General features: G+C 52.0%; 1 protein-coding gene across 1 annotated transcript; it reads left to right on the top strand.

Moving 5' to 3' along the window:
• Positions 1-5,592: 5,592 nt before the first annotated feature.
• Ctrc (chymotrypsin C) lies at positions 5,593-12,318 on the top strand. Its single transcript, XM_059255907.1, has 7 exons — positions 5,593-5,632; positions 6,664-6,755; positions 6,839-6,936; positions 8,174-8,299; positions 9,360-9,496; positions 10,545-10,690; positions 12,025-12,318. Exons 1-7 carry the CDS (start codon positions 5,593-5,595, stop codon positions 12,316-12,318), a joined length of 933 nt encoding a protein of 310 aa, XP_059111890.1.
• Positions 12,319-13,157: the final 839 nt, after the last annotated feature.

Here is a 13,157-nt window from a genome sequence, read left to right as displayed (position 1 = left end):
GAGAAGAGTCCCCTCCTTACAGATCAGCCCCTTCTCTGCTGGGTGTGGAGGGACTCCTGTTTTGGAGAAGAGATCCGGGCCCTCGCACTCTAGGCTGATAGACAAGGGGCTAAAAGTGGAGGGACTTCTATTTTGGTGAAGAGACCCAGGCCCTAGCACTCTAGCTTGCTATAAATGGGGCCCAGCCAGGCAGGGTGAAGGCCACTGAATCTACCTCACAGGCTACACTCTGCTAGGCATGCCATGGGGACGTGAGTGATAGGGCTCCGTGGGGAGGGGCAGGTATGTCACTTTCTGACACCCGACTGCTAGAACAAGCTGAGGGTCCCAAGGGGCTGTGGAGAGGAGGGTGGGGTGCCAAGGGATTGGCCTTCCTAGGGAGGACCTCAGCGCTCGGCCTTGGTTCCTCAGGGAGTGCCTGATGTGTTTGTGTGTACTGGCAGGAGGGCATGGGGCTGGCACCCCTTCACACTGTCCTTCCCTGGGTTTGTCACCCGTGAGGGCGCCTGCCTGTCCTGCCCACACCTAGAATGCATGGGGATTCCCCAAGCCCATCCACCACCAGGCAGGCCATAGTGAAACCTGTGCTGTTCCTCCGTCGCTCCCATGTGCTTGCTCACGTGTGTATGTGTGTATCTGTTGCTGTGTTGTGAAACTGTGACGTCACCCAGTCCAAGTGAACGGCCATGGAGGCCACTGTTATGCAACGTTCAGTGTGTCACTGCTTTCGAAACTCGATATCTCTTTATTTTACTACAACGCCCCAAGAGTCCCCAGTTCCCCCCTGGGGGACTTGCAAAGGTTTTATTTTTTCGGTCTTAGAACCCGTGAGAACCGGAGGGACCGAGCCCAGCCCAGCCCAGCAGCTATGGCCCTGGCTTGGGTTTGCTTGCCTTAGTGGATATGTTTATACAGATGAATATAAATTCCCTTTACTTTGGGCTTTCTGCATTTTATTTTTGGTCCCCCCTCTCACCACCTCCTCCCCCCTCGAAAAAAAAAAAAACAGCTACTTCTTCATTCAGTGGTACGATTATTTTTTTTAACTAAAATGAGATAAAATTCTATATTCTTATGTGTGTGTGGTTTTTGATGGCTAACTGAAGAGGGTGGGGAATGGGACCAGGAGCCTGGGGAGGAGAACCCTCCTGACGGAGAGGTTGGTCCCTTAGCACCTTTACAACACTAATGGTCTAAGCACTTCGTATATTAAACTCGTTTCCTCCTTTAAGGACCTCACTGAATGGGCGCTGTCTTTTAATCCCCTTGCCGGTAAAGTCACTGGCTGCTCTTCCAGAGGTCCTGAGTTCAATTCCCAGCAACCACTTGGTGGCTCACAACCACTGGTAATGAGATCTGATGCCCTCTTCTGGCATAAAGGTGTACATGCAGATAGAGCATTCACATACAAAAAATAAATATTTTTTTATTTTTTATTTATTTATTTTTGGTTTTTTGAGACAGGGTTTCTCTGTGTAGCTTTGCGCCTTTCCTGGAACTCACTTGGTAGCCCAGGCTGGCCTCGAACTCACAGAGATCCGCCTGGCTCTGCCTCCCGAGTGCTGGGATTAAAGGCGTGCGCCACCACCGCCCGGCAAATAAATAAATCTTTTAAAAAAAAAAAAAAAAAAAAAAAAAAAAAAAAAAAACAAGAAGAAAAGAAAGAACAGGGAAGCCTGAAGGTCGCCAGGCACACAGACCAATGGGGGCGGTAGGATTCTGAGCAGGGTGGGTAGCCCACGGCCTGCACTTTTGTCATAGGGCCACCAGCCTTGAGACTTAACAGAGGTAGGGCTGTGCCACCTAACCCCAAAATGGTGGCCAGAATAGATGTGATGCATACCTGTCAGTCACCCCAGCCTTCCAGAGAGGAGGGAGTGTTCAAGCTGGTTGGCCCGGGCTACACTGCAAGACCCTGTCTAAAGAAACTATAACAAAATGCTACGGAGTTCAGAATCAGTGAGCCCCCATGGTCCAGATACCCACCATCCTCAGTGTCCCTGGAGCGGGGGAGTGGCTGCAGTGTTGGCACAAACAGCTGTCTGTGCGGTGCCCGTGATATCCCGGTCTCCATCTGTCCGACATGTGGGTGGACTGGGGTCTCCAGATCTTTCCAGATTTGTGGTTACACACAGCCTAAGCAGCGTGGGGGAAGTTTCTGATTTGTCTGGGTGCTTCTGCCCCCATGTGGCCAGGAGTGGAACTGCAGCATCAGGTGGCCCCTTGCTCCTTTCCCACAGTCCTGTCTGGGCAGGGCAAGGATCTGGGGGTATATATCCTGGGGTACAGCACTCCTCACATGCTATCCACTGCCTGGCATACCACCACCAGTAATAACATTTTAGGCTAGGCATCTCCTTTCAGTAACCCTTTGCGGGGATCCCTGCAAGTGTCACAGCCCATCGGGAAACAATCCCAGGGAGGTTAAGAATGAAACTGGGGTCAGCGCAACTGAGGCAGTTCTGGGTCAAAACTTCTGGAGTCTGACGCCAAGGGATCTGTTTTTCACATATTTAAACACTGTAAAACTTTGAGGGAAAGTTTCCATGTGACAGCTACCACAACAAAGCTTTAGGCTATATTGAAACAAACTCCTTTGCAAAGTAAATCTCTAGCAAAGTTCCTGTGACCTTTTCTACCACTGAGAAACAGTGTTCAGGATAAGGGCCTGGGGAGGAGGGGTTTGTAATAAGCATGAGGATGGGTTCTACTGACTGAGAAGCAGTGTTCGGGAGTCAGTCTGGGGGATTCGATTTGATGAGGGATGGCTTTACAGAACAGCAAAGACTGTGTTCAGGTATGAACACAACCGCTCACAGCCTCCTGATGGAAAACTGGTGTCAGTTCTTCCCTTGAAGAAGAAAGCCTTGTTTCCATAATTGTTCAACAATTCTGGGTTTTCTAGTGCTTATCTGTGAGCTTTTGTCCTCTACACTCCTCGTACTAGGGATTCCCTAACTTGCTAGAGTGGTGGTTCTCAACCTTCCTAACACTGCAACCCTTTAATACAGTTCCTCATGGTGTGCTGACCCCCAACCATAAAATTATTTTTGTTGTTACTTCATAACTAATTTTGCTACTGTTATGAATCATAATGTAAATATCTGATATGCAGGGTATCTGATAGGTGATCCCTTGTGAAAGGGTCATATGACCCCCAAAGGTCACGACCCCACAGGTTGAGAACCAGTGTGCTAGTGGGACAGACCCAGGGGAGGGGCAAGGAGGTCCAAAGGGAGCAGCTTCCATTCAGGCTGCAACTGGCCTGGCGATGCGTGTGGGCTGACTCTCGGGTGCCAGAGCCTCAGCTCTGGGGACCTGAGCCTTAGCCTGCCAAGACCCCACCCGCCCACTGCAGAGCCCTGTAGAGAAAGCCAGCTGAGAAACGAGGAGGCCTCAAGTGACCCAGTGCCCACAAGAAACTGCACCAGAAACCATCCCTAGAGCATGGTGCATTGGCACCTGCCTGTGATGCCAGCCCTGGGGAGGTATAGACGGGGGCAGGGGGGATCAGGAGTGTAAAGCCAGCCTGGGTGCCATGGCCCCACATGGCGGAAGGAGAGAACCAACTCCACCCAGTGGTCTTCTGACCTCCACATGTACACCATGGCATGTGTGTGTGCGCACACGTAAATAATTACATGTAATTTAAAGTTTGTTTTTAATCCAAACAAATGAAAAACTTCCCCAAACCCCATCTTCTCGCTAAACTTCTTCACCAGATCCAGCCACTCAGATCTCCATTGCTTTCCCAGATCCTCCACTGCACTCGGAAATTTATTATTATTATTATTATTATTATTATTATTATTATTATTATTAATTATTCACAGGGTCTCATATGTAGCCCCGGATGGCCTGGAAAATCTCTGTGTAGACCAGGCTGGCCTCAGACTCTGCGATCTACCTGCTTCGGTCTCCTGAGTGCTGGGATTAAAAGTGTGCACCACTACACTCAGGCCCCCATTGAATTTACCACTCTACCTCTCTGACCTGAAGCCTTTCAGTGAACCCCCAAACTCCCTCCCTTCCCTGTGGTACTTGAGGTAAAACCTCACCAGTCCTTCAGCTTCCCCCACTTAGTGAACTTCGTTCAAGAGGCAACAGCTGCCACCAGATCTTGAAGGAGGCAGACAATCCAGGCCCCTGTCACCAGCACCTGCCCCTTTCTCAGGCTCTCACTCCACCTCCTCCCCCACAACCTTCTCTAGAGGCCCCTGGGCATCACCTGGCCACATCCCAGCACGCCCACACGTCTTGAGTGGTTACTTTTCCATTCCAGCCTCTGGCCCTGAGCTCCTAGGTTCTGAGAGCCACACTGCGGGCCATGGAAATTGGGGAAATGGTGGGAAACAGTGGAGGGTTGTAACACTCTCTGTACCTCCGGGTCTCCAGTTCATTCTGGACGTGGGATGAGCAGAGAAGAAACCTTACCTGCATCCCATCAAGCTCCCACCTAGGATGGATCTCATCTCCTACAGAGCTCCAGCCAGGGTTCTCTTCTCCAGGGAGCATACCACCCTGGCTGACAGGAAGCTCCCTCCTGTATGCGGGGCATACACATAGCGGGTGCTTAATGAATCTTGGGGGAGTAATGAATGAATTCATTATATATAAAATCATGCCAAATAAAGCACACATCGATAAACAGGCAAGTCAGTACAGTGTCGAGCCCTACCCCACAGTCACAGGAAATCCATCAGCCCCCTATGACAGCTTTTGCTTTTTTTTTTGCTTTATATTTTTTGCTTTATATTTTTGTCTTTATTATCATGACTAGAAAATAAGCCGGCCCACCCAGTGTCAGAGTGTAGGCCAGGGCTAATAGCATCCTCTGCCCAGCCACTCCCTGCACCGGAGCCAGGGACCAGAGTGCCGAAGTGATTCCTGCCCACCCCGCCAGCTGCTCTTGAGAAATCGTTGCTCATAGGCACACTAAAGACATCCAAGGGCAGTGCTAAAGCTCTTGAGAGGCCCAAGAGAATGCTTTCTATTTCTTTAAAATCAACAGGAAATGGAGCTGGAGAGATGCCTCAGTGGCTAAAAGCATTTGTTGCTTTGCAGAGGACCCATGTTTGGTTCCCAGCACCTACAGAGCAGCTCACAGCCATCTGTAACTCCAGTTCCAGGAGATTTGATGTCCTCTTCTGGCCTCCTCTGGCACCAGGCACACATGTTGATGTACAGATATACATGTAGACAACATTCATACACATAAAATCATCTTTACATTTAAAATAACAATAACAATAATAATAATAATAATAATAATAATAATATAAAATCTGCAGAAAAACATACAAACTGAGTTCCAGTCATCTACAAAGGCAAACAGCCCTGGAGTTTAGATCAGTATTCTGATGGAAGATAGAGGCCCTGTGAATTCACTCCGTCTTGGAAACCCCATACTTCTAGCCAACCACATCTTCTGCCCAAATTAAACAGTAATTACCAAGGTCAGGAAAAGGCCTTGTCAGAACAGGTTTGTCCCCAGACTGAGCTCAGCTTTGACCCCTGTGACCTCACACCGCCCCCCTCGTCCCCATAAATGCCCAGCCTGCCTCCACACCAGCCAGTCCTGAGCACCTGACCATGTTGGGAATTACCGTCCTCGCTGCCATCGTGGCCTGCGGTAAGCTTGAGAGCGGGGACAAGCTGCATCCAGAGGGCTATAAGATCAAGCTGGCCTTGGGGGTGTCCTCTGCTCCCCAAGAAAGGCACTTTGGGGTCCTGTGTGGGTTCTGTTGTGTCAGTTAAGCCACTTCCAAACTAGTAGGTCCTGGAGAAGGGGTGAAGAGCACCCTCTAAGGTGTGAGACTTAGACAGGAGGCCCTGAGCAAGGCTCACGGTAGGTGTCTCACCCGGCGTTCATTCCGGGGAGCCACTGGGCCATCCTTTCCCATCTGTGTCTCCCTCTCGAGGGCTCTTTTGCTCTCCCGTTTTAGTGGCATTCTCCCAGATTTCAGACTGAAGGGTTCAATAGGATTTGGTTTGGTTTGGGTAAGGGAGAGCACTTGATCAGGAGTGGAGCTGGGTTCTCTAGATGCAGGAGCAAACTGGACCATATGCAAGTATTAGGTTTGCCTACATCTCCAATCAACAGTGGGAACATGGAGTGGGTCCAGGGATGCTCAGTACCCTGCCTCAGGATCTCATATTGGCTCACAGCCAGAATGCCAGCCCCATCTGCCTCACCTCAGCACACACACTCTTAACCATGCCACACGACTTCCTAGACACGGCAGTGTGGGACTCTGTGTAGTCCACACTGAATACTCCCCCATACACACACTGACTGTACTGTGACCCACAAAAGGCATCCTTCGTCCTTCGTGAGTGCCAGTCACCTGCCTGTTCTTTTCACTATATGAAGTGTCCTTCCTCCTCCTGTGTGGCTTTTTAATGCGCCATGTGGCTTAGTTCTCAGGAGACTCTTAGATTAGTGCTATTCCTCCCATATCTCTCTCTCTCTCTCTCTCTCTCTCTCTCTCTCTCTCTCTCTCTCTCTCTCTCTCTCACACACACACACACACACACACACACACACACACACACACACGGTGGGGGGCGGGGGGTGGAGCTGAGGCCCAGAGAGCTCGCCTGAGCTTCTCACCTGCCCTTGCGGGGGACAACCTACTCACCTGCACTCCCCTCTCTCCCCAGCCTCCAGCTGTGGGGATCCCACCTTCCCACCCAACCTGTCAACCAGAGTGGTAGGGGGAGAGGATGCCGTCCCCCACAGCTGGCCCTGGCAGGTAAGCACTTTATGGGGCAGATGCAGGGGTTGGAGGGACAAGGCTGGGGATCCCTGGGGGACTGACATGTGGCCCTTTTGCAGATCTCTCTTCAGTACCTCAAGGATGACACGTGGAGGCACACCTGTGGCGGTACTCTGATCACCAAGAGCCACGTCCTGACCGCTGCCCACTGCATCAAGTGAGCGGGGCTGACACGGGAGACCTGAGTATCTAATGCTCCAGGCCCTGGGCTCTCTCTGTTAGCTATTCTTCCAACCCAGTTGTTGTCCTTCCAACCCAGTTGTTCATTTAATCAGTTGAAAACGTTTCTTTGTGCGCCTACTATGTGCCAAGAAACAGCAGAGAGGACCAAGGCCAGCCTCTGGGGCTATTTTGGTGGAACGTTCTATTCCACTATTCTAGTGGAAGGTAGAGCAATAGATAAACAAGTAAATATGTGACTTATCAAACAAAAGTGAGGCTGGAAAAAGGGAGAGGCAAAGGTGGGTCTGGCTGAATTTAAAAGAAGATAGCCCAGAAAGGGGAGGGAGGGAGGGAGGGAGGGGGGGAGGGAGGGAGGGAGGGAGTTAAAATGGTAAAATAAGGGAGCTGGGGCTACAGCTTAGTTGGCAGAGTTCCTTCTTGGCATGCACAAAGCTGTAGGTTGAGGCAGGAAGAGCTGAGGTTGAAGGCTGGGATAGCCTTGCATTTGAGGCCAGCCTGGGCTAAAAAGAAGAAAGAAGGGAAGGGGATGGGGAGTGAGGGAAAGAGGGAAGGAGGGGGAAAAAGAGGGAAAAGGAAAGAAAGAAAGACGGGCCTGGGAGATCGCTCTGAAAAGGGCAAAACCCCAAAAGAAGGGAGGGAGGGAGAGAGGACATGGCTGATGTGTGGAATTCCAGGAACAGCCAGCGAGAGGGAAGCAGCTCTTGGATGCTTGGGAAACACTGGGGCAGCCTCCTCCTGGGAGCAGAGTGTAAGGGTTGGGGTGTATACTCAAGGACTACAGTTTGACTGGAGAGAAGGGGAGTTGTGGGAAGGACTTCGGGGTACAGTTAGCACCTGTGTTAGGAGATGCTGAGCAGTCAGGGGAAGCCAGGTGTGGTGGCGCTTGCCTGCCATCCTAGGGCAGGAGGATCTTGTCTAGGGGGGACAGAGCCAAGCAGGAGTCACTCAGGTGGCTACTGCCATGTGGAAGCCAGAGACAATAGCAGCTTGACTTCTCCTAGCCTGCCAGTCTAGGGCAGCAAGGTCATACCTGACCCGAGTCCCTGGCTCTGAGCCATAGGCCCTTTCTCCCATCATGCACAGGGTCGATAGGAACTGACACTCCCTTTCCCACAAAGCCCTACTGTAGCGAGAGGACCGGGTCACCAATGCTCTCAGTTTCTGGTTGATCCTGCCAGAGGCCACCTGACATCTCTCTTTCCCCCTTACAGCAAAGACTTAACCTACCGCGTGGCCCTGGGGAAGTACAATTTGACGGTGGAGGATGAGGAAGGCTCCCTGTACTCGGAGGTGGACACCATCTACGTCCACGAGAAGTGGAACTCGCTCTTCGTGTGGTGAGTGCCAGCCCCGTGGCAGCTACAGCTCACTTTCTGGGGGTCATGACCTACAGTGGTTCTGAACATTTCCACTCTGTTAAGCCGTCATGAACTGGCATACGAGGAAGAAGCCACATCAAAAAGGACAGGTGCACCCATTAGAAGGGTCACTTAGGGCCGGGGAGGTGGCTGCATGGCTAAGAGCCCTTGCTGTGTGTCTTAGTCCGGTTCCTGTTGCTCTGATAAACACCGTGACAGAAAAGCAAACTGGGAAGGAAAGGGCTTGTTTTATACTTCCAGGTAACAGTCCATCTCTGAAGGGAGTTGGAGCAAGAACTCAAGCAGGCCAGGAATCAAGACAGGGTTTCTCTGTGCAGCCCCGGCTGTCCTGGAACTCGCTCTGTAGACCAGGCTGGCCTCAAACTCACAGAGATCCGCCTGGCTCTGCCTCCTGAGAGCTAGGATTAAAGGTGTGCGCCACCACATCCCCGGCTTTTAGCCTGCTCTCATCATCCAGGGCCACCAGCCCAGGGATGACACCACCCACGGTGAGCTGGGCCCTCCCACATCAATCATCAATCTAGAAATGCCCTACGGACTTGCCTACAGGCTAATCCTATGAAAAGCGTTTTGTCTGGATCAAGATCCCTTCCCAGATGACCCTAACTTGTGTCAAATTGACGTAAAGTTAGACAGCACCATGTGCGAGCCTGAGGCCCTGAGTTCAGATTCCCCAGCACCCACATGAGAAACTGCGAGGGGCTGGGAGAACCTCTAACCTCCGGGCTGTGGGAGGTGGAGACACAGGGCTCTCCAGGGCTTGCTGGCTCCGCCCTCATTGGGGAGAGACAGTCTCCAGGGAATAAGGTGGTGAGCAAGAGAGCAAGCCACCTGACATCACACACACACACACACACACACACACACACACACACACACACACACAGTCATTTGTCCTCCAGAGTGTCCACTACCTAATAAACTGCTGGTAGGTGTTTACAGGGAAGTCCCTTGCCACCAAGGCTTGACACCCAGTACCACCTTTACACATTTGCCAAACCTCCACTTTGCATTTCAGGAACGACATCGCCATCATCAAGCTGGCTGAGCCCGTGGAACTGAGTGACACCATCAAGGTGGGCTGCATCCCAGAGGAGGGTGCTCTGCTGCCTCAGGACTACCCCTGCTACGTCACCGGTTGGGGTCGCCTCTGGAGTGAGTACAGCCTACAGCAGGACACCCCCGAGGCCTCCTGGAGGAGGTGCCACTCAAGATTAGAACATCTCCCACGTTCTCCCTCCTGCCTGATAGCGTCATAGATTTTAAACCTTTGTTATAATAACAGCTACTATTGATTTACTCAGCCCAGACCACGTGACAAGCATGTCACAAGTAAATGTGGTGGGTGACATAAGGGTTCAATAGGCTAGAACTCATCAGGTATTTAGAACAGGAATTGGCTCCTTGCCCCAGTCACATAAATAAACCAAAAACAAAAGGCAGGCCTGGTCATGTACTCCTGTGATCCAGAACTTGGAAGGTGGAGGTTGGAGGGTCAGGAGTTCAAGGGCACTACATAGGGAGTTTGAGACCAGCCTAGGCTACATGAGAACCTGTATCAAAATAAGAAATACACTAACCAACTAACCAAAACCATCCTCTTAGGGGTAGGAGTCTATATCTCACGGCAAACTGGTGCCCAAGCCAATGCCAGCTGAACTAGACAGTTAAATGAACACTAAAACTATGCAAGACTTAGAGAAAGCACAGGCTGGCTCTTAAGGACATCCCGGGAGAAGAAAGCCTTCAGATGTGTGCAGCTAAGACGAAGTTCTGGAAGGAAGCGGCAGACAGTTGAACCCTCAAGATCCCAGCCGAGGAAGAGGGATCACGGGACAACCTGGCTCAGTTCAGAGTGAGTTCGAGACCAGCCTAGGCGATTCAGGGAGACCCTGTCGCAAAACAGAAGGGATCTAGCTCAGCGGCAGACGGCGTGCCTAGCATCCTCAGAGCCCTGGGTTTGACCCCTAGCACAGTGAAACGGAAAGAGGAGGAAGGCTCCAGACTAAAGATACGCAGTCTCCAAGGGACCGTGACCCAAAGATTTGGGCCATCCTGATGAAGGGCGCACACGGTTCCCAGAGCCTTCTGTGCACCAGAACTTGCCTTTGCCAGTTCCCAGTCTCCTGCGGGCGGGAGACCAGCGCTATGGCTGGCCTGAGGGCACCGGGCTGACTCCCTGACATGGCTGCTCTCTCCCCAGCTGGTGGTCCCATTGCCGACGTGCTCCAGCAGGGCCTGCAGCCCATAGTGAGCCACGCCACGTGCTCCCGGTTGGACTGGTGGTTCATCAAGGTCAGGAAGACAATGGTGTGCGCCGGCGGTGATGGAGTCATCTCTGCCTGCAATGTGAGTGTCCTGGCCCCACACCAGGGGGCAGCAGGGAGGTGGGCAGAGCAGGGTAGAATGGAGCAAATCCAGCCCCCCACCCCCCACCCCACTAAGAAGCCAAGCCCTGATGGACCCTGCAGGAGAAAGCGGTTACTCAGCCTATCCCTCGCTGCTCAGCCCCAGTGCATGGGGAGGGGCAGGGGGCTGGACGTGAGCAGTTCAACTTCAAGTCCCAGTGGAGCCAACAATTGCATGGGGTGCAGAAGTGCTCTATAAAGGGGGGCGGGGAGGGGAGGGGGAAGGGGTGGCTCAAAGGGTAAAGGTGACCTAAGGTGACCTGAGTTTGAACCTCAGAAACCATGGGAGAAGGAGAGGGCCAACTCCTACAGTATCCTCTGATCTCCACCGTGACATGTATGCACACACACACACACACACACACACACACACACACACACACACACGAGGAAAAAATGGGGCTAGGGCTGGGGAGATAATTCAGTTGGTAGTGTTTGCCTGCAAGCACAAAGACCTGAATTCGATCCCCAGAACTCACATTATAAAAATGCCAAGCATGGTGGTGCCTCTGAATCCCAGTGCTAGGGAGGTGGAGACAAGAGAACTCCTGGGTCTCACTGGCCAATGAGTCCAGCCCAGTTGGCCAGCTCCAGGCCAGAGAGAAGTACACTTGAAGATGACATGCAAGGGTGTCTTCTGGCTCCACAAACATCTGCATGCACACTGGCACACATACTGCATCCTCACACACACACACACACACACATAAATACACGCATGCATGCACATACGCACATCAAAAAAACGAGGCCGTAGGAACCACTTCACACCGTGAGACTAAATGGGTCTCAGCATGAAGTGACTTCCTTCATGTTCCATTCCTGAAGGCTCTGGTGCACCAGTCCAGGGAGACAGGGACTCAGAGTATGACCACAAAACATCCGGGACAACGGGGGACTGTCCATTCTGAAACACACGACCCTCTCCCCACACCAGCCTCCCTACTTTCCCAGGCCTCTTCAGGGTCCCCAGCCTCCTTGACTCGCTGGGAAGCTCTCAGAAGCTTACACATAGTGACCTGAACAGTCAGGAAAACCGAGGCGGAGTCCTTTGGCATCATCCCAGATCACAGCAAACTAAGAGCTAGCTGACACCCCAGGGCCTCACAGAATGAGACCAGCCTAGTCCCCACACTTTCTCTGTCACTATCCCCACAGCTAGTCTGAGGCCTAAATCATAGGTATGGAGGCCAAGGGCCCAGCTCACATCCCCCGCAGCAGCCAGAGCCAGCCTCTGGGGGAGGGCTGGGGCTGAGGCTGGCTGCTTTGATGCAGGGAGACTCGGGTGGCCCACTGAACTGCCAGGCAGAGGACGGCTCCTGGCAGGTACATGGCATCGTGAGCTTCGGCTCCGGCCAAGGCTGCAACACGTACAAGAAGCCTGTGGTCTTCACCCGCGTGTCTGCCTATAATGACTGGATCAATGAGGTGGGTGTCCCCTGCACCGCTCCCTGTGCCCGAGCCCACTTCCTCACGTGGCCTCGTCTTCACTGGCTCCTCCTGGATGTATTCCCTGGTCACTTAAGCTCATGTTCAAGTTCCATTCTCCCACTGAGATACCCTGGCTGAATCCTTCTAGGAGTTAGCCTTGAGTCAGGAATGGGAGGGGGAATCGCAGAGGGGGCACATGGGTGGTCATATAAAGGCTTAAGGGTGTGGGGACAGAGGCACCCTGGGCAGGAAGCCCCCAATAGGTATAAGGTTTGTTCTAAGCCCACATGCATTATGCTCTGAAAAGCTGGGAGACCCAGAGTCTTTTGAGCAGAGACCAGACCTGGCCATGTCCCTGCTGGGAACCTACTACCCTGCAGGGCTTTGTTCTGCCCCAGAAGGTAGCACGTCCCAGAGTCACTCATACTGGCTTCTGTTCCACCAGAAAATACAGCTGTGAAGAGTCGGTGCCAGAAGCCTTGCAGCCCATCTCCCAACAGCAATAAAGCACCTCCCAAGAACACCTGGGTACATTCGTTTATGCCTTCCAGGAGTTCCTGGGTCTCCAAGCACTGGAAACGTACATCCTAGGCCAGGCCATAGAGATGTTAAAGACAGGTGTCACCATGTTAACAGGAGGCAAGCAGGTAGCTGAAGGGATCAGAATTAAAGTAGGGCCTCCAGCTGCAGGTGGAGGCAGGGGGCTCCTCAAAGACCAGGTCACAAGGAGATACACTGATCTCAGATGCACCGATCTCAGAGACAACCATTAATTCCTAGGGATGAGTGCCCAGCAGGTTCCCTCCTGCCCAGAAGTCTCAACAACAGCTGTAATCTTATGGAGGCATTTCCTTTCTTTTTCTTTCTTTCTTTCTTTCTTTCTTTCTTTCTTTCTTTCTTTCTTTCTTTCTTTCTTTCTTTCTTTCTTTCTTTTTTAAAGATGTATTTATTTATTATGTATAGAGTGTTCTACCTGC

The sequence above is a fragment of the Peromyscus eremicus genome, chromosome 2 (assembly GCF_949786415.1).
Source record: "Peromyscus eremicus chromosome 2, PerEre_H2_v1, whole genome shotgun sequence".
NCBI lineage: Eukaryota > Metazoa > Chordata > Mammalia > Rodentia > Cricetidae > Peromyscus > Peromyscus eremicus.
The sequence above is the reverse complement of the archived record's forward strand: the minus strand, read 5'-3'. Positions and strand labels throughout refer to the sequence as shown.